This window comes from Tamandua tetradactyla, chromosome 19, assembly GCF_023851605.1.
Source record: "Tamandua tetradactyla isolate mTamTet1 chromosome 19, mTamTet1.pri, whole genome shotgun sequence".
Lineage (NCBI taxonomy): Eukaryota > Metazoa > Chordata > Mammalia > Pilosa > Myrmecophagidae > Tamandua > Tamandua tetradactyla.
In genome coordinates this window covers 71,242,352-71,264,809 of record NC_135345.1, presented here as the reverse complement: position 1 = coordinate 71,264,809, position 22,458 = coordinate 71,242,352, and the positions used below count along the sequence as shown (strand labels likewise).

At 35.5% G+C, this 22,458-nt stretch overlaps 2 protein-coding genes across 3 annotated transcripts in view; one reads left to right on the top strand and one right to left on the bottom strand.

Annotated features, from left to right (window-relative positions):
• CSN2 (casein beta) overlaps window positions 1-22,458 on the top strand; it is a 365,252-nt gene that overhangs the window by 54,705 nt on the left and 288,089 nt on the right. Inside the window, exon 3 of the mRNA XM_077137094.1 lies at window positions 2,198-2,304. The gene's annotated coding sequence lies outside the window, so the exon portion shown is untranslated. The remainder of the gene's footprint in view (window positions 1-2,197; window positions 2,305-22,458) is intronic.
• On the bottom strand, window positions 3,496-7,716 carry LOC143663311 (uncharacterized). Of its 2 annotated transcripts, none has more exons than XM_077137042.1 (3): window positions 7,681-7,716; window positions 4,680-5,205; window positions 3,496-3,635 (listed from the first exon to the last, which is right to left on the bottom strand). In XM_077137042.1, the coding sequence occupies exons 1-2, from the start codon at window positions 7,707-7,709 to the stop codon at window positions 4,680-4,682; spliced, it is 555 nt and encodes a 184-aa protein (XP_076993157.1). In that variant the 5' UTR covers window positions 7,710-7,716; the 3' UTR covers window positions 3,496-3,635. The 2 variants fall into 2 exon arrangements, with proteins under 2 accessions (XP_076993157.1, XP_076993156.1); XM_077137041.1 differs by having other exon boundaries at window positions 4,684-5,205.

Genomic DNA, 22,458 nt, shown 5'->3' with positions numbered 1-22,458 from the left:
GTGTTTGAATTGATGGACCATAAAATCTAAGCTGGACAAAAAAAGCTGATGTGGGATTCTGGGGAAAGAGTAGATGATAAAGAGCTGGGGGTCCTATAGAGTTTAAGGAACTGCTAGGGTGAGGATAACAAAATAAAATAGTTAGGAATATGGGGAAATTTGGTCAAAGAATGATGTGTCTTGATATGTGACTTCACCTATCTGCATGATGATTGCAAGGTTCATTTGAATAACTGAAGGGAAGTAAAAATCATTCAAGATGGGTCAATCAAGGAACGGAGAAATCTAGATTTTAATGGATTATTGACGCGGACTATGATATTTTCCAGGATGGTGGTGGCACTTGGGACAGTCATTGTAGATCCCTTCAGAGAGGGAGAGTGGTGCTTAACAGCCATAAAGAAGGGAACAAGGAAGCTTGGCTAAATAGCCAAGGCTTCATTTAAGCAGGAACTGTGTTTTTTTTTAAGAAGGAGTCAAAGAGCATTGTGCTGATTTTGTTGCAGTTAAAAAAATAAGTTAGCGACCATCCTCAGAAAACCATTTACATCTCTCATGTCATGTGTTGGCAGTTGTGGACTGTTTTCTATAACTCTACTCCATGTGTCTTCTCATTCTGAGACCCAGACTGAAGAAACAGTTCCCATTTAAGACATTCAGCTCTTGTAGCAAAAGAAAAGAGCAAAAGAGCAAGAGTAATGTAACTCCTGCTTTCAGATTGTCTTCTATCACTTGGGGTTACATTTCAATGGCCAAAACAAGTCAATTGCAAAGCCTGACAATGAGGTGAAAAAGTACAATCTGCGTAGAGGACGGAGGCCATGCAAGTTATACAGCAGTAAGTGGAATGAAAAATCCTTTTACAAGGAAGGAAGTAGTAAATGATTGGGAATACCAATACCATGTACCACAGTTTGGGAACAGCAGCTAAGAGGATGACAAATCCACCTAATTTCTTTGAGATGAGTGTTGAGGAAGAATCAGTAGCCTCCACTTGATAGGGCCTGTTCATTTCTCATTAAGAAGCAGTCTTCTTTGAAAGTCTAATTCTTTCTGCTTCTTCTGGGATGCAGTCTTCAAAAAAAAAATTTTTTTTTATCAGTTATCACCTTTTTAAATGTAAACACTCACTTAGTCATTTTCAACTGGATATAATTCTTAATTTGTCTTTTCTATTAAAAAAATTATGCTCTTGATCATACCACCTATTCAATCCATCGATTGCCTCTTTACTGTCTTTTTTTATTCCTTACCCACTTACCATCCTTAAATTTTTTATAACTTGCACACTATTGAGAATCTTATTTGCAAGCATTCTGTCCTGCAGTTGCTCCTCATAGTTCTCATTCTTTTCCTTCATTTTACTTTTTTCCTCTGTTTTAGTGTTTAGCACTTTTTCTTAAATTCTTTCTTCTTCTTGTCTTTTGTGACAAGTTTTTTAGTTCTCTCACCTCTGACTGCTCCTTTTCTATCTGCTTGCTTATTCTTCTTTCTTCTGGTTAAGTGTGGGTTTCCTTCATGACTCTACTTTTACCCTTCCTTTCCTCTTTGTCTTTCCCCCCCTCTTCTTGCCTTTCTTCTTCTCCCAAACCCCTTCTATTCTTCCTTATTCTCTTTTTGCAATATCCATTAATATATAGCAGAACTTGGGCTGAGAGTAGGAATGTGCTCTAAACTCTTGCTTATGATGAAGACATTTATGTGGAGGTCATGGAGTCTTAATTGAATGAAATTTTTCTTTACAAAACTCTAGGATAAGGAGAGCACAATGCTTATTGGATTCTTAGCTGTTTCTCCATTATCCTAGATGATTTTCCCAGATGAACTTTACTAAGAGATGATGAGCATGGGCTCTGTTCTAGAGTAACTGAGTTTGAATCCCTCTCTTCACTCATCTGGTATGTGTCCTTGTGTAGTTGACTACCTTCTGTGTTCCTCAGTTTCCCTTCTCTAGAGTGGCAATAATAATAGGAATTTTCCCAGAAAGTTGCTGGATTACATGAATTATTTGTCAAGCTCATGGACCCGAGTTTGGCACAGTTTTGAAGAATGTTTTGTTATTTATAAGATATATGTTCTGTAAGAATCCTCTGTGGAAAAGCCTATATTGGTCTTCTTTTTCTATAAAAGTAAGTTTAAATTGCTTATCCTAGTCCTTGATAATTTCACTGTAACTTCTGATGACTTGTTTCTCCAGGTAGGTCCTATATTCACGGCAGACCTGTGTTTCATTGAATTGGGAGCATCCTTACAATGTATGTGTTTTATTCCCGAATCCCAGGCTTATCATTTTGTCCACACTCGGTAGGTGTTTGAATAGATGTATGAATATGAATGTCATGTACTCTGTTATCTCTATGCCTTTACTGCTCTTGAATCCAGCAATCTTTTATTGTATATTTGCCAGCTGAAATCGTTCCCTCCATTTTCATCTCTTTTATGAAATCCATTTTTTTTTTTAATCTCCCCAATGAAATTCCATGCTACATTCTGGAGATCATTTTTATGAACCTACTCATTTTCATTCTGATGTTAACAGTTATGTGCATTGTTGAATGTTACATCCTGTTCCTTCAGGTGTAGACTGTGTCTCATTAGCTACTGAAGTCACTTTCAACAATTTGATACCAAGCTTCTGTGATAAACTGCATATCATATAATAATTTGTCCACATTAGGTTTTCCATAAGTGTTTGCGCTCCCTAAAGAGGAATAAACATCTCCTTCTCTTGATTGCTCATTATTATATGTGCCTTTGTTTATAATACTTATTATAGATTCCCTTATATAGTTATTTGGAGTTAATTCCTTTGTTTATATCATTGCCAACTTTGAACTTTTTGAACCTTCAAAGAAAACAATGTTAGCTTATATTTGTAGTCTTATATTCCCTTTCTTAGATCTAGATAAATTTTTCTAAATAACTTTGACAAACTGAATTAACAACTGGAAATTGATATAATATTTTGTTTTGATGAAATGATTCATGATAGTACAATGTTTCAGTTGACCAGTCTCTGGTGAAAATACCTCTTTTGGTGAGGAGGTAGTATTTGAGATATTCAGATAAAAATCTGTAGAAATTTAACTTCTTACTCTTTCTATTCTTTTTGAGAATACATCTTACTAGACTATGATCACCTTGAAAGTAGGATTACATTTGCACCTCTCCATTTTTAGCTTTTGTCATGACTGAAATTTTATATTATTTAATTTTGACTGGTCTTTTATATCAAGAAGAAAAGTGATTTCTAAGCTTCATAATATATTTTAATTTGATGGTAATTGGAGTGATTTCAAAATACTGGTTTTTTAACCTATGAATGATTAAGATTTTTAAAAAGAATCACTTTGTGTGTTATGGATCTATCTTACATGTTGAAGGTGCTGGTGATATCAGAGCCATTTCTATAAAGGAATAACGAAGAGACCAGTACACATGTTGTCAAATGCATAAATCAAGTTATCTTTGAAAATCATTACAGTATAACAAGACTAAGGGAGAAGGAACTAGAACTCACATCTCTGTATTTTTGTATCTCTTCCCATATTTTTATTAAAGCTAAAGTGGAAGCAGATTTTATTCTAATGGTAAGAGGAGATCATACAACATATCAATGTTCAGTTTTTCAGGATCTGTAAAAACAAAACAACAGAAGTCATCAGTTCGGAGTACAGAAACTCTTCCCTCTCCATTTGATTTAAATTAACTAAATGCTGGGTAGAGCATTAGAAGGTAGGACTTTGGAGTTAACTATGTAAGAGTTTGAAACCTTATCAACCATTTATTAGCTTTGTGATCTTGGGAAAGTCACATAAATTCTCATAGCATCATTTCCTCATCTGTAAAAGGAGACAATGACATCTGTTTCATAGGGTTGCTGTGAGTATTAAATGAGATTCATTTCAAAGATAATTTACTGCAGTAGCAACATCTGAACTATTTTAAGTGTTCAACTATCAGTATCTATCATTGCCATTTTTATATTATATAGTTGGGATAAATCTTCCCAATTTATAATTATCAGCCCCTATATTCATAAATAGGAACAATATGTACAATCGTTCTATTTCTTCAATATTCTTTCTTAAGGATGGTGGTATATTGTGATATGTGTTTCAATTAATGTTCATAACAAGAAAGTTCTGTGAGTTGTGGTTTTGTTATATTTGTAGTCTCAAGTCTAATTGAAATATTTATTAATTTTTTTCTTTCTTTTTTTGTCTGTTTAGAATTGGCAGGTCCTGCAAGTGTGAAAGGATCATTCCTCTTATGTGAAATACAAACTTTATGGAATTTAATAAATATTGACGTGCAAACTAATTTTAATTTACTAAAGACCCTAATTACAAATGAGTTTTTCAGGGAAATAAAACATATTTCAGCATTGGGAGCAGAAGACAAAAACACATGCACATTTTGTGAGCCTTTTGTTTGTTTCTTTTGTAGGATTTGACCAATATTGGGTATTTAGATAAGGCCTATACCCTTAAGGAGACTAAATTTGGTTATTGAAATAAAAGGTGAATAAGAGCTTCTAATCTACATGATAGAGCTATAAACTTTTTTTCTTTCTTTTTGATAGTGGCAAAAAACAAAACGAAATAACCAACCAACCACCTGGCCTCATTTAGAGCTATCTCAATGACTCCTTTAATTAAAAATAAATTGGAACATACTCACGTTGGTTTGCGTTTTGTAGTATCTGTTATCTCAGACACTTGTAGAATTTGCTGAAGCTGTTGCTGCTGCTGGGCTGGCGTCGGCCGCTGCTGTCGTGGCTTCAGACTGGGGGGCGGTGAGAGGTAGAGGGGTGGAAGCATCGCCTGCGGAGCGGACAGAGGCAGACAGCGCTGCTGTGCGGCCGGCAGGAGCGTCGCCAGCGGAAGTCGTGGGACCTCTGGAAGTGGCTGGCGGCGCCTGGGAGCTAGGGTTGACAACAGTCGCAGGCGGCAGCGTAGAGCTGGGCAGGGACCCGCGTGGGCCATGGGAGCAGTGAGGATGGTGGGGGTGACGCGGGCGACCGGGCCGGTGAGGGCCACCGGGCGGGTGAGGGCCGTGAGCACCGCGGTGACCACGGGGACTTGCTGGGGCGTGTCCCGGTTTTGCAGAATCTTTGTGGTCCTGGCGATGCCGGAATCGTTCATCTTTTGATGGTCTAGAGCTTCTTTGTTTACACAGATTAACGTTCTCTTCAGAACTTGACTTAAGAGAGAGTAGAAACACAATAGTTTGTACACAAATGGGGTGCATAAACCAGCCTGAAATCAGGCTTTAAACATGTATGTATACGATTTAAATTTGTCTGATTATTCTGACTTCATTGGTAAGTGATTCAGTGGGAAGAATAATATCCCCACCTAATAAAGGATTCTAACCTTGGGTAAAAATGAAAGGAAGCTGTATCTCTGCTGTTCTCAAAGCCCAGTAGTTACAGATTTTCCAGAAATGTGTCCCGTGATAGGTACTGTGTTGAAAGTTTTGTGGTGAGCAAATAACTATGAAAGGAATTGAGTAAAGTAAAATACGTTTCTTTATTGCAGGATTTATAGAGTTGTTAATATGCCACGGAGTATGGCACGGTCACCCCCAGCCTTTAATTTCCCATATTTACATTATTATTTTTATGTGTGTATGTGCGTGTATAGCATTTCTACATACTAGAGTCTTAGTGCTTCATGGGACGCATTTTGGGAAATGCTGTTCTAATTTTCATCCTGTAAAAGAGCATGATACATTTCACTGCCCTGAATAAAGAGAATAAAAGGAGACTACAGAAGCTTTGCATTATTCTGCCTTCATATGCCCTTAAATACAATAATGAGATTGATGGAACATTCCATAAATCCATGTGGCTGACTCACTGCTCCAGAATCACAGACATTAAAGGCTGGGGTGACCATTCAGTACAGTTCTACCCTGTGAAGCCTCCTTCCAGCAATGTCATTGGCATTTTTTTAAAAATTTAATTTGTTTCCCTTTCATGGAGTTTTAATGGTACTCATATTGCATTTCCATTTGGCCCTTGTCTCCTCATTTTGTATTAATTGGCAGAGGCTAATCTGTGGGATTCTGGGTATGAAGCTCCTCTTGCCTCTCAAGAAGCGTTAGTTCTTATCTACTTTTGCATCACTTATCTCCTTTCATGCTAATATATTTCATCCTGGATTTAGAGAATCTTATAAGATGAAGTATTGGGGGAAGAAACTTTAAACTTTCAGGGTGTGGTGCATCCATGCCATTTGACATTAAACTAGTTTTAAGTTTATCTACTGAATCGAAAATAATTATATCCTGATATATCATTATTGGAAGAAACCAGAATCACTTTCAATTTCTGGTATAAATCAGTTTTACTAGAGGGCTGCTCTAATAGTCTAATCATTCTGTCTTTTCTTCTCTGGACCTTTTTTGAGATTTTTATCACTCCGTAGATATGAAATTCCAAATATATTCCCCCAAATTGATACTCTTCTACATATGGCTACATTTGCCTGGGTAAATAAAAGAAAGCATGGCCTATTACTATAAATTGATGATTAGTGAATAATGAAAGCATCCTACTCTGCAGTTGTTCTTCTCTCTACCCCCAAACCCGCTGCATAGGCAGACGCTATTAGGGAAGCTGACTCCAGAGATAACGTGGAAGGATAATTAAGAGCGAATTGAATATATATAGATCTATGTTTTATGGAAAGGGGGTTCTTTTTCAGACTGATGACGTTATTGAAAAGCTATGGATAATGGAAAATAAGGCCCATGTTAAAGGCAGGTATCTGACCATTTCCATTCACTTTGAGAAATGATGGGGTTGATGAGGTGGAAAGAAGAAATAGTGAATGAGAAGTTAGTTGTTAAATTTGTCATAAATTTTCAAGGAAGGTTTGGAAAATCTTAAAAAATACAACAATTTGGGTCACTAAACCCAGACAATGTCTACCTCACAGCATAGAGGATTTATTTAGAGCACTGCTAGTGAGAGGGGAAAAGAAGGTATGTAACAAGATAACATGAGAAGTATTTTCCAGTAACACATCCTACTGTGTCCCCACCTCCATTCTGATATTGGCTTTGGGGCTAGAAGACGTGGAAATGGCAGAGATGGGAACAAGGATATGTAATTTCGAAAAGTTTTTCCAGATGCTTTTTTTTGCATGGGCAGACACTGGGAATCAAACCCTGGTCTCTGGCATGGCAGGAGAGAACTCTGCCTGCTGAGCCACCATGGCCCGCCCTACCAAATGCTTTTGAATTTTCTTTTCCTTCTTTATTGAGGACTATTGGTTTTGAAAAAAGAAACATTTTTCTTTTTACACTATTATAGGAAATTTTCCTATAAAGAATCTTAAATTTATATAAGAAGAAGGACATCTCCATTGAATGTACAAACATGGATAATTTTTCATACTGAATTCTGGATAAACTTTGCTTTTCATGAGCATAGTTGTCCTATTCTTATTGCAAATTAATGCATGTGTAAGAGTACACAACATTCTGGTGTTCACACAACTGTTATCTTTTGTCTTCTAAACTGACGTTCAGATGATTCTCTGGTTCTCACCATTTTCTCAGGTTGAGAATTAAAGAAAATATTTTTACCTTATTGGTTCCTCAGACGTAAGTAACTTTTGATTCTGCCTGAAAATGTAAACTTTAGCCAGAAATACAAATAAAACTTACTTCTTTCTGCCTTTTTCGCTTATGGGCATCAGCTGACTAAAATGGGAGAATACAAAAGAAAAAAAATTAGATCCAGAGAATGTATGGCATTTTGAGAATATTGAGTGTAAATAATTTATGAGAATAAAATGTGGTTAAATTAGGGTGATTATAATGGAAGAAATTTCCAGAATTTGTAGTCCTATCATTAAATGTAAGAGAACCTTCTGGTAGCTTAAAAAGTACAGGGTTCATGGGATAAAGACAATCAGTTGTCCTGGACTCCTTTAAGTAGAAGGGTTCCTCTAAGCGCACACACTCCAGTTTCCACACAGTGTTGGTTTGGGCCCCTTTATAACTACCATTCGCTTGGGTGCCGAGCCTGGAGATCTTCACGGAACCAATATCTTTATGAACTGGTATAAAGGAAAAACCATCCTGTTATTTGTGGGAGAGAAAAGTGTGTGGTAAAAGGAAACTGGAACAGTTTTTTCTTCACTGAATGGAAAATCCCGTTTTCCACAATTTAGTATGGGGCAACAGGAAAAAGACAGCTCCATAGTGTGCAGTGTAGAACTGTGGTTGCTCATGAAATTATACTTGACTATGTCTTCAACTATAAACTTCAGACAATGTCCTCTTTACCCTTTCGGTAATGCTACTTACTTGCAGGTGTTAGGTAGCCCAATCTAAAACAGATCGTAGGATGCCAAGCACGGGCTCTTGAACGGAAGTTATGCATCATGTGTAGGCTTTTTAAATTTATTTCATCTGTGTGAAATCTTTGTATTGTTGAAAATGTGTTCATAGTGTTCTTTGTAATCAGTTTTGTCCTTCACATGTCTTTTTCCTGAGTAAGTCCACCAAGACTAATTACCCAGGAATGCTACTCAGAGGTAGAATAGTAACATCCAATTTAAAAATCATGACATAAAGATGTTGTACTTGCATAAGTTTAAAATTCTAGAGATTACCACTACATGGAAAAAAAAAATGTATCCCAAATTCAACATAAAATAGAGAACATAAAGTTAAATTAAGGTCTTAGACAGAAATAAAATTAAAACAGGGTTTATATAGCATAAAGCTATGCTGGCATAAAATGAGGAGCTGATTGTATACTTTATGATTACAAACTAAATAAAATAAATGAATGTAATATATTTGATATTTACCAAAAAGCAAGCAGAAAAGGTCAAGATGACAGCAATCAAAATCACAGCCTTCATCTTGTCTTAGGGTCTCCTAGAACTAGACAGTAAGAGTTACTTCATTGTTGATGGAACAATAAAAGAAATGCAACTTTGTTTTTGCTAAATTTTAATAAAAGGTAAAGTGTTTATTCCTGCTATGGCAGGGCTAAGATCATATGACATAATGAGAACTCATTCAAATTTGTAAGAAAAATATGAAGAATCCAACAGAAGATTAAGAATGGTGAGCTTGAATAAGACTATAAATAGTAGATCAAAATGTAGACAGAAGTTAGCTTTTGCTTCATTGTCAAGAAAACTTTACATTTTTAGCTAAAATTTTACAATTAATAAAAAATTATTTAAGAAGGTAAAGACAAATTACAATCAAGATTTTGACAAAGTTGATGCCCTTCTGTGCAGTCATTGGTTTCATTAATTGAGATAAACTTTTTGAAAAAGAGTATGGCAATATGCAAAAGAGATGTGACAATTTTCATAACTTTAGCCTAAAAATCTCAATTTTGGAAATTATCCCAGATAAATGTACTGATAGAAAGAAAGAAAAAAAAGATTATCATTGCAGTGTTATGTAAAATAAAAATACGTAGGTATTGATAGTCATGAAGACAGTAGAAGTTTGAATAATGCTTGTGCTATAATAATAAAGTAAAAATTTGAATACAATATTGTATGAAAATTATCTGAAAACATAAGGACTGGGAAATGTAAGCAAAAACAAAAATAGGTATGAAATGATATATATGTGTTTTTTGTGTATGAAAAGTAAATGGGGGGGGTAGGCCATGGTGACTCAGCAGGCAGAGTTCTCACCTGCTATGCTGGAGACCCAGCCTTGATTCCTTTGATTCCTGCCCATGTGAGAAAATAAAAATTAATAATAATAATAATAATAAACAGTGTTTGTTGTTTTTATAATTTAAACACATAAAAAACGCAAAAAAAGTGGCATTAAAATGGTTTTCTGGCTCTGATTTGGCTCTACATACTTAAAACACAAAACAGGAAAATTTAAATATTAACTTAAAAATGCATATAATTATAAATATGAAATAGTTCTATTAATTTTGTCATAGTATTATTTTATTTTGTGCAAGTAACTCTTTAAAATTTGACATTTCTATCCAACTTTTCATTTTCTTTTGACATGATCGTGATTGCTAGATTCTATTATACAAGCAAAAAACAACTCTCCCAATTGTAGTTGAGAATTATTTATAAAATGTCCTTTCTTCATAATCTCAAATCATCTGTCATTCTTCAATAATCAGTTTTTTTTTGCTGCTAATCATTTAACCAATTCGTCTCCCAGAGAAGTAGCTGATAAGAAGAGGAACTAATGACTAAATATTTATGCTTACTAATTCTCAGCTTTAAATGTGGCTGATTTCTAATCTTTAATTTACAGCATTAAAATCCTGATAGCAATAACGTGATTGATGTAAATTTTCTGTCTTTTAACAATGACTTGATGCCATAGGGTATCTCCCTATGATTTCAAGGGAAAGGACACTTACAAATAGTAACAAAAGCTGAATTTCATTGTTAAACACTGGTCACATTATCTGACTTAACTGAGACCCAATTTTCTAATTTTAAAAATGAAATGATTAATTTTTTTGATTGACAGGAATAGAAAGCCAATCCATCATAAGAAACAGTCACTACTAAAGTAGAATTTCAGACATTTATAAGCCTTTTCCTTTGTAAAAAATAAAGAAAAAAGCAAAAGGAAATAGCATAAAATAATAAAAATAAATAATAAATATAAAAATAAATAAAAAATAATAAAAAACTCAGGCCCAATGATTTCTTGCCTAATTTAGTAAATAAGATAGATTTTTCTACCACTGAGAACATTTTCATTTTTACAGGTGTGAAACAAATTGCATGTAAATTATTTGAATAGATAAGGACTTGGAAATGTAAGCAAAAATTAAAACCTATATATAATTTATGTATTTTTTTGTGTGTTCAAACAACAAATGGTGTTTCTAGTCTTTGTAATTTAAATACATATTAAAAAATCAAGAAATTGTCATTAAAGTGGTTTTCTGGCTCTAAGTTGGCTTTACATACTTATAACACAAGACAGGAAATTTTAAATATTAATTGAAAATGGTCTGGAATTCCACATGACAATTTATTTTTATTATTATCATTTTTACTGGAATTATCATCTTACTAACAAATTGGATAAGACGTGTAGGCTATGAACTTGTTAAAGCGTTCCCATTTTTCTGGTTATGATATTTCCTTTCAAACACTTTGTCTATCAGAACTTGATAGAATTCTCATAATACTTCCACTAACTAAAAATTGGATGGATTCAAAATGTAAAGAAAATGGTGTGTAAGTCCTTGAAATTTTAAAAAAGATACCGTAATAAGGAATCCTCTTTCTTCTTATCCAGCAATTTCAGCCTTCTCTCAGCTTCTGGAGTCTGGAAGCTCAGAGAAAGAGTACAGGTGATTCATGCCTTATAAGTGATATTTTTCTCTCCTTTATCCCTTCTACTTTGTTCTTATTGCTAAGCAAAATATTATTATTGCTATTTTCAGTATTTGCTCCTGGGCTAATCCAAAATATTTCCTGAAACAAAAAAGGGAGTGGTATAATCTTTAAAAGTTGACATTTGTCCTTTTCATTTTTCTCCAAAACATCGTGGCTAATTATCTTAACTGTGCATCTGAAAAAGTGAAGGCTTATTCACTTTTTTTTTGTATGCTGTATGGTAGGGGTTACATTTCACTCTTTTTCCATGTAGCTATGCCGTTACTGCAACTGTTTGTTGAATTTTTTGGGGGGGATTGGGGGGAGTGCACGGGACGGGAATCAAACCCTGGTCTCCTGCATGGCAGGCGAGAATTTTGCCACTGAACTACTCTTGTACCCCCAAGGCTTATTCATGTCTTATATATTTTTTATAATTTAAATTTAATATTGAGTCAATTTCTTTCCTTCCATTTGGATGTTTTCTTAAATAACCTGGTTGCCTAATATTTTACTAGAAAGCAATACTTATTGAAATGACTACAAACCCTAGATCTAATGCATATTTTCATAATTAACTGTATTCTGCTATTTACGATATATGCCTTATTCCTGTGGGGTTAGTACTGTGGACTCTAACCTAGCAGAAAGTATTTAAAGATGACAGCAGCTTTTGTGTTCATTTTTAGCCTTTAAAAGTAACTTTATTCCAGAAAGTTAGCTTTTGGGGTTTATAAAAATAGCTCAACTTAAACATTAGTAGTACAAGAACAGCTGCAAATATTCATGCTTTTATCACCCTTTCTTCACATAAAAATGAGAAAAAGGTGACTAATGAACCATTTGACACATCTTAACTTATGATTTTACACTAGATTAATAATGGTTCTTTAATTAAATTGTGACCGAAGATATGTTGTGCCCCATGGTACTTGTTTTGCTCAGAGGAAATGTGCCAGGTTTGAACAATACAAAATGTGAGCATTGTAGAAATTTGACTTGATTTTGTGTAAGTAGGCTTGACTTTCCATGAAACTGTAGCTAAGTACTGGAAGGATAGGAAGACTTTATGTACTTATGAGCGGAAGACCTACTGTTGGTTAATCTGATTTGCAATGCTTTTCTTTCACATTAGCTGTTCACGATGGTATATCCACTTGGCATTAATTCACACTGTGATGAATTAAAGGTCAGATGTGTGTCAGTAGAGTTTTTATCCTAAAGGTAAATTTGAAAGCACTAGAACAGTTTCTTTGGTTATTAGTTTTTCAATTTACCTGCACCCATTTTGTTTTTAACAGGATAGCTAAATTATGATAACAACCTAAAATCTATACTGAGATGCTGCCCTAGATCTATGTGCTCTTATATAAACAATATTTTTGCATATGAAGTGACAGATACTTGAGAAAATAAGCAAATTTCTCAGAGCTTTAAGAGGCAGTATTTGAACCCAGAATTTTTTTTACTTCACCACCCTTTTCCTTTCCTCCACACCAAGATGTTGTGTGGCCTGAAAAACTCAGGCCCAATGATTTCTGAGTTTAAGAATTTTTGATTAATTTTTATGTGAGTAAGCTATAGAGGAAAAGACCCTGTCTTTATCACTGAGTAGAATTTAATGGCATAAATTAAGGTGGTATATATGCGTTTGACCAAGTGAATATGTGTTGACACCCTTTCCTTTTCTGGCTTTGTCACAAATTATTTCTATTCCAAAAAATTCTATGGAATGAAGAGGATTGTGGGAAGATGGCAGGATAGGAAGCTCTCAGAAACAATCCCTCCACCAGAACAACTATTAAACAGACAGGAATTATCTGAATCAGCTATTTTGAAGCTCAGGAATCTAATAAAACACTGTGCATCATTCAAGGAAGAGCAGGAGAAAAAGACTGGAAAATGGTGGTAAATATCAGTGTATTCCACTCTTTGCTTAGTGGTTATGATTATTCATGCCCCAACCACCAGAGGAATCAGTGAGCTGTTCAATCTGGGCTGCTAATGCAGCTTCCTGGGTGCCATGTGCCATACATTGCCTTACATATAAGGGAACTATATAAAGTTCCCCAAGATCTAGGGTTGTGCAGTGGGATTGCTGATCACTGCATTTGATGAACTATTTCACACTGCTGAGATCCCAGCACTGAGGGTGGCTCGTATTCCAACCTGCCCCAGGCAAAAGGAGCAGAGAAGATTTAAAGATAGTAGGATTCCTCAAAATTACCAAGAACAGGTAAAGCACAGCATTTACTGGACAATTGCTGAATCAAGAAAACACGGCTTCAAAGAGCCATAGTAGCAGCTCCTAGCACTCTTCCTGACCCTTCCCTCACCTCTTTCCTAGTGGAGCTTGTAAAGACCTGCACTCTCTTTATGGGTCCCTGGTCTTGTTCTGACTGGGAAAGATTGACTTAGGAAACTCCTCTCTGTCAAGGCCTGTTTCCCAGAATTTGCCCACTTGCAAAAGCAGCTGAGACAGCAAAAGCAGTGTAAGAAACAATTGAGTGGAGTGTCACAGGGCAAAGCTTTAGCTGCTGTAAGTCCTGCAGTGGGACCCCTAGAAGTGGATAAGGTCTGTTTCCTGGAGTGTTGATGGGGTATTCACATTCCTGCAAACAGGGAAACTCCTAAAGACACTATCAAGTAGAAGTCCAGGATGAGACACAGGCCCAGAAAAGATAGGGAAGACTCTACACTTTATATTCACCTTGGATGACATTCTTGATAAGTGGGCTGCACTCTGAAGGAAAGCACCAATCCAAAACCAATTTGCAAAGTGTGAAAGGTGTTTTTTGCATTGGTTTTACAGTAATAGTAGGATATATCCAGTGAGTATATCCTTTAAGTATTGATTCAGTATGGTGTATCTATTCTTCAATAATGGATAGAACATCTAGATAGAAGAGGAGTAAAGAAATACAGAATTTGATTGATACTCTAATCCAACTAGAAGTAACAAATATATCTCTATCCATCTATATCCATATCCATATCCATATCCGTATCCATGTCCATGTCCACGTCCATATCCATATCCATATCCATATCCATATCCATATCCATATCCATATCCATGTCCATGTCCATATCCATATCCATATCCGTGTCCGTGTCCATGTCCATATCCATATCCATATCCATATCTATATCTATATCTATATCTATATCATCACTTCATCTAACAACAACAAAATACACAATTTTCTTGAGTACACATGAATCCTTCTCCAGGATAGACCATATCTTAGGTCACAAAAAATGTCACAATGAATTTAAAAATATTGAAATCATACAATTTATCTTTTTAGACCAAAATGGAATGAAACTAAAAATCATTAACAGAAAGAGAGGGAAAATTCACAAATCGGTGGAAATTAACCTACTCTTGAACAACCAATGGGACATAGAAGAAATCACAGGGTAAATACAGAAATAACTTGAGGTAAATGAAAATGAAAACCCAACATACCAAAACCTATCAGATGCAGCAAAGGCAGTGCTGAGAGGTGACTTTATAGCTCTAAATGATTTCATTAAAAAGAAGAAAGATTTAAAATCAGACCTAACCTTTAAACTGGAGGATGTAGAACAAGAAAAGCAAACAAAACTCCAAATGAACAGAAGGAAGAAAAGGAAATAAAGATTAGAACAGAGATAAGTGAAACAGAGAATTGAAAAACAATAGAAACAACAAAACTAAAAGTTGGTTCTTTGAAAAGGTCAATAAAATTGACAAACCTTTAGCTTGACTGACAAAAAAAGAGAAAGGACACAAATAATTAAATCAGAAATGAAAAGGGGGACATTATTATTGACCCTACAGAAAAAAACATCTAACTTTAAGAAGATACTTTGAACAACTGTATGTCAAGAAATTAGATAAACTAGATGAAATGGACAAATTCAGAACTGACTAAAGAAGAAATAGAAGATCTCAACGAACCAATTATTGGTAAAGATATGGAATCATTAATTAAAAAAAAACTCACAGCAAAGAAAAGCTCAGGCCCAGATGACTTCACAGGGCGATTCTACCAAACATTCCAAAAGAGTTAACACCAATCCTGCTCAAACCGTGCGACAATTTGAAGAGAAGGGAATATTCCCTCACTCTTTCTTTGAGGCCACAACACCTGCATACTAAAGTCAGATAAAATTGTTGATAAAAACACGTATAAAAAATTAAAGTAAGCTTCCTCAACATGATAGAGGGCATATATGAAAAATCCACAGCTAACATCCTACTTAATGGTGAAAAGCTGAAAGTTCCCCCCTGAGATCAGGTACAAAATAAGGATGCCCATTTTCACACTCTTATCTCACATTGTACTAAAAGTTCATTGGATGGAAATTCTAGCCAGAGCATTTAGGCAAGAAAAAGAAATAAAAGCCATCTAACTGGAAAGGAAGAAGTAAAAATTTTCTACTTTGCTGTGGCATGCTTTTATGTACAGAAAATCCTGAAAATCCACAACATAGCTCCTAGAGCTAATAAATTCAGCAAAGTGGTGGGGTACAAGATCAGTACCAAAAATCAGTAGCAAATATCTAGTAATGAACAATCTGAAGAAGTCAATTTAAAAATCCCATCTACAATAGCAACTAAAAGATACAAATATCTAGGAATAGGCCTAGTCAAGGATATAAAGAACAGGTACTTAGAAAACAAAACAATGGTAAAGGAAATCCAGAAAACTTACATAGATGGAAAGACATTCCATGTTTGTGGTTTCATATACTAAATATTGGTAAGATATCAATTCTACCCAGAGTGATTTATAGGTTCAATACAATCCCAGTGAGAATTCCAACAACCTTTTTGTAGAAATGGAAAACTCATTCATCAAATATGTATGGAAGGATAAGCGGCCCTGAATAGCAAAAACCATCCTAAAAAAGTACAATGATTTGAAGGACTCACATGTCTCAATCTTAAAACTTATTATAAAGCCACAGTAATAAAAATTGTATGGTACTGGCACAAGGACCATCATGTAGACCAACTTGATTGAATTGAGAATGCACAACTGAACCCTTATATTTATGGGCAATTGATATTTTTGGGGGGCATTTGTGCATGGTCTGGGAATCAAACCTGTATCTTCTGCATGGAAGATGAGCATTCTACCAGTGAACCACCTACACACCCGCCAATTGATTTTTCTTTTTTGGATACTATGTGGCGGAGGTCACATTTCATTCTTTTTCATCTGAGTATCCCCTTATTGCAGCACAATTTGTTTAAATTTTTTGTTTGTTTGGTTTTTTGTTTGTTTTGCTTGATTATTTTTTGGAAGTGCATGGACTGGGAATTGAACCCAGGTCTCCCACATGGCAGGCAAGAATTCCACCACTGAACTACCCTTGCACCCCACCCCCATCTCAATTGATTTTTGATAATGATGTCCATTCTACTCAAGTGGGAAAGAATAATCTCTTCCATAAATGCAAATAGGACGACTGGATGTCCATATAAAAAAGGATGAAGGTAGACCCCTACTTCACACCGTACACATAATTAACTCAAAATGGATCAACTACCTAAATATAGGAGCCAGAAACACAAAACTCCTGAGATAAAATATTGAGGATCAACTTCAGGACCTTGTGTTAGACAGTTCTTTTTTAGACTTTACATCCATAGCACAAGTCACAAAATAAAAAGTAGATAAATGGGGCCTCATCAAAATTAAAAACTTTTGTGCATAGAAGGGTTTTCTCATGAAAGTAAAATGATAGCCCACACAATGGGGAAAATATTTGAAAAACACATATACAATAAGGTTTTTTAAAAATCTTTTATTATTGTATAATGTAACATATATACAAAGCAAAACGAAGCAAAGAAAAAAGCAATAGTTTTCAAAGTACTCCTCAACAAGTAGTTACGGGACAAATCCCAGAGTTTGTCATAGGCTACTATACCATCATCTCAGATTTTTCCTTCTGTCTGCTCCAGAACATTGGAGACTAGTAGGAATAAATATTTTTTTATTATACAATCAACTTTTTTTTTCTTTTTTGTGAAAAATAACATATACATAAAAAATCAATAGATTTCAAAGCACAGCATACAATTAATTTGGAGAACAGATTTCAGAGTTTGGTATGGGTTACAATTCCACAATTTCAGGTTTTTACTTCTAGTTACTCTAAGATACTAGAGAATAAAAGAAATATCAATATAATGATTCAGCAATTCTGGTAGTTTGTTAAACCCTGCCTTCTCTGTATAACTCTGCCATCAACTTTCATCTTCTATTGCACTCTTTCGGAGCATATGCCCATTCTAACATTACATAGATGGAACTAGCTGATGTTCTGGAGAGCTGGCCCCTGTAGGTTTCAGGACTTATCTGTTCAAGGGACAGATAGAATCTGAAGGTTGTAGGTTTCTGGAAAGTTACCCCAGTGCATGGAATCCTTGTAGAGTCTTATATATTGCCCTAGGTGTTCTTTAGGATTGGCTGGAATGGTTTTGGTTGTGGTTTGGCAAGTTATGATAGGTAATGATGTCTAACTGAAGCTTGTGTAACAGTGACCTCCAGAGTAGCCTCTTGACTCTGAACTTTCTCAGCCACTGACACCTTATTTGTCCAATAAGGGTTTTTTTTTTCTTTGTGTGTGTGTGTGTGTGTGTGTGTGTGTGTGTGTGTGTGTGTGTGTGTGTGTGGAGGGGAGTGGTAGGTGCACAGCCAGGGAATTGAATCCAAATCTCCTGTATGACAGGCCAGAATTCTACCACTGAACTACTCTTTCACCACTCCCAATAAGGTTTTAGAATCCAGAATATATAAACAAATCTTCAACACAAGAAAGAAAATCAATTTAAAATATGGGCAAAATACTTGAAAAGACATTTCTTCAAATAAGATATAACGGCCAAAAAGCACATTAAAAGGTGTTCAACATCATTAATCATTAGCACAATAAAAATGGAAACCATGAAACAGCATTTCACTCCCACTAGAATGATTACTGTTATGGTTTAAAGCTGTATGTACCCTGGAAAAGCATGTTCTTAAAGCTATTCCATTCCCATGGGTGTGTAAATAGGATCTTTTGGCGAGTGGGATCTTAAGTTGCATTTTGACTCTCATCATTCAGCATGGGTCTTAATCTTTCACTTGGAGTCCTTTATAAGAGGATAAAAGACAAAGAGAAGATACAGAAAAAGGCCTCACAGAAGCTCAGAGTTGAAATTCAGAAGAGCACATAGGGAAACAAAAAGAGAGAAAAGACAGAGAAGCTGAGAGATGCAGAAGCCAGAAACTGAAAGCAACAAAATCCAGGAGAGGAGGACTAGTAGATGCCACCCTGTGCCTTCTTTGTGACAAAGGAATCCCAGATTTCCAGCAACCTTTCTTCAGGAAGAAGGTACTGTCCTGTTGATGCCTTGATTTGAACGTTTTCATGGACTCAGAACTGTAAACTTGCAAGCTAACAAATTCCCTTTATTAAAAGCCAATCCATTTTTGGTATATTGCATTTTCAGCTTTGGAAAACTAAAACAGCTATTGTTTTTTATTAAAACAATTGGAAAATTGCAAATGTTGGGGAGGATGTAGAGAAATAGGAACAGTCATTCATTGCTGGTGGCAATGTAAAATGGTGTAGTCACTGTGGAAGATTGTTTGGCCATTCTTCAGAAAGTTAAGTATAGAATTACCATATCATCCAGCAATCCTACTTCTAGGTATATACCCAAAATGATTGAAACAGGGACTCAAACAGATTATTTCACACTGATTTTCATGGTGGCATTATTCACAATTGCCAAAACATGGAAGCAAGGCAAGTGTCCATCAGCCAGTAAATTGATAGTAAAATGTTGTATGTACAGACAGGGTAATATTATTCAGCCATGAAAGTATTAAGTTATGGTACATGTGAAAACATGGATGAACCTTGAAGACAGCACGCTGAGTGAAATAAGCCATAAACAAGTGGACAAGTGTTGTATGGTCTCATGGGTATGACATAATTAGAATAAGCCAATTCATAGAGTCAGATGTTTATATAGAGTGGTATATGATAACTATTTATACATGATTTTTCTGTCAACCTACAATTTCTCCTATTAAAAATTAGTGAAGAAAAATTCTGTTGAATGAGAGAAAATGTGGGTATTCTAACTCATAAGATGCTTGCCTTCATTAAAGTGGGGCAAACAACTTGGCTACAAACACCATCCAGGAATGTTCAGATTTTTACACAAATTTTTTGTGGAACAATAATTTGTTTTCTCAGATAAGTAAAGGTGGCAATATAGTTAAGCTTATGTTTATTACATTATCATTCTGGTTAACACTGAATACTGGATTGTACTGATAACTATTCCTACTCTTCTTTAGAGCTTATTCATCTCATTCTGACACTCGTGCCATGGTTTCTTTTCTCTCTGCATCTTACTTCCTTTACCATCCTCAATCCCTCTTTTACTTTGTCACCAAAATGATCTAAGTCATAATGAACATATTAATACCTGCTTGGAAGTTTTGATGCTTCCTCCTGTCTAGAGCAAGACTTCCCAAACCATGTTCCACAGAGCATTAGTTCCTAGAAATGTTCACTAGAACACCATGTATGCTTTATGCACATTTTCTCATGTAAAATTTCCAGGAAGTACTGCTATAACAAAATCTGCTTATTTCACCCCAACATTTCAAAAATGCATTTGACGCAGAAACTCTTTTTAGTTCCCGCAAAAATCCATTAGCTCCAGTAAAGCTATCTTAGAGAATGTGAGACATTAAGTAGACTATGCTTTTGGCCCTGAATTGGTACCCATGGTCTGATGGGAATTTTATTATTTTTGTTCTGATTTGCTTGTAAGGGTATAACATCACTCATAATTTTCTGTATCTACTACCATTCTCTCTCAGACCCACTGTGCTTTAGCCTTACTTCAAAATTATTGAACAAACCAATGCGTTTAGGCATCTAGATCTTTTCCTTTGTTCTTCTCTTAGCTTGCAATACTGATAACTTTTTTTTTTTTTTTAATATAGGCAGGCGCTGGGAATCGAACCCAGCTTTCCATCATGGCAGGTGAAAACTGCCACTGTGCCACCATTACCTGCCTGAATGAAAACCTTTTTATCCTGGTAAAATCATTTTCATCCCTAGTATCCACTCCATGCCATCCTTACTCTGAGAGCATTCATAATCTAATAAATGAAGACATCCATTCATTCAGTGACTGGTTCAGTTGGAGCATCTATTTTATCCCAAGCTCATGGAATTTAGATGTAAAGAAGAGAGATCTAACTTCTTCCTTTACTTGGGTGATCACATAACTCTATTTACCCAGAGCATTCTCACTCATGGCTGTTGTCTTCAGTCATTATTAATAGTGTCCCCTCAGTCTCAAAAGTGCTCTGGTCTGGATGATAAACTGTGTGATTATCCTAATTATCAAACATATAGTCTAGAAGAGAAGATAAGCATTAAATAGGTATTTGGAAAAATGATGACCATTACAGAAGGAAGGTAGAGTGTACTAATGGGCAATATGATGGGAAAATTCAGGGCCTCTATGTGGTGGGGGATTTAGGAAAGATATCACCAAGGAAATGATATGTAGGTGAGTTCAAGAATGTTCCAGGGAGAGCGTAGCATGTGCAATGACCTTGAATTGAGATAGGTGGATGCTTTACAGAAATTGAAAGAAACTATGTATGAATTAAGAGTCAAAAAATTATAGTGACATATCATGAGATTGCATAGATAAGCAGGGTCCCAGTTGTAGAGGACCTGACAAATATCTTGATGATTTTGGATTTTATCCTAAAGTTGGCGGAAAGTCATCAGCTCTTTTTGAATATGGAGGTGGGAATGACATGATCAATTTGTGTTATAAAATGTCACACTTGCTTGCTAGAACTTGAGAAAAGGGAGTTACAGTGGGAATAGAAACAAGTGAATTATTCCTGAGAGATTTAGGATGAGGAGATGAAAAGCTTTGTGTTAATGATTGTGGGAAGTAAGAGCAAGGAATGAAGGATAAGTCTTCTATTCTGGCTTGGACAGCTGTGCAGATGATGTTTTTTGCTGAAATGGAGAACACTGAATAGAAAAGTTCGAGGGAAGGGGGATGCCAATTTTAATTTAGATTGCTGTATGTGGGAATTGCATGTAACAAATCCAAAGGAACATGATAGTAGTGTTATGAAAATAAAGAATACAGACTCAAAATTCAATTCATGTATCTTTTATTTTTTTCCTCATATGGACCACATCCATACTGGCTCAATTCCCCATTCTTCTTGGTACTTTGAAGTTACAAATGTTCTTTACTGCTCTTCATGTAGAGCTAGTTTAGCAACTTAGACAGATGGCTAGGGAGTCTCTTTAGGAGAATGTCTTTCTTTGTGGTGTGGTCAAAGGACTATTCCTTTTAGAACTTCTCTCTCTTTCTCTCTCTCTCTCTCTCTCTCCATCCAGCTGTCTTTGTAGTCAGGAATTTCTTATGATGTGGAGGAGACTTTTATGCCACAGATTAGCTGTGAGCAATGGATACACTGGGGATTGTAAGCAGGAATTACACTGTGACAGAGGGGAACTTTGGAAAAGATCAGAGAACCATCTTGTAACACAGGAGCATGTTTCATAAAATAAATACAATACTGTATTATAGATGGAGGATTGAAGGAAATTTTTAGTGAGATATACACCAGATCATCAAACCAAGGGGTGGTTAGGGGACCCAACAATTGAGCTGAGTCTTGAAAGATGATTAAATGTTTACCAGTTGAGACTACAGAGAAGTCTAGGGAGAGGGAACATGATGAAGAAAGATGCAGGGGCTTAAACCAGGCTGAGTTCTTAATTATGAGTATGCTTTAATTTCAGATAACAGAAAATTCAACCTAAACTTGTTTAATTAGGATAGAAAATATATTGTCGCTGAATAATAAGGAGACCAGGTAAGGCTTGTTCATGATATTACTAGAACTCAGTTCCTTTTTCAATTTCTTGGCTCTAATTTTCCTCAGTGTTGACTTCATTCCTTGTGATCCCAAGATGACTCCAGCAGCCACCTCATATCCTCTTTTATTAACTTATAAACATTGGGTACAAACTATGT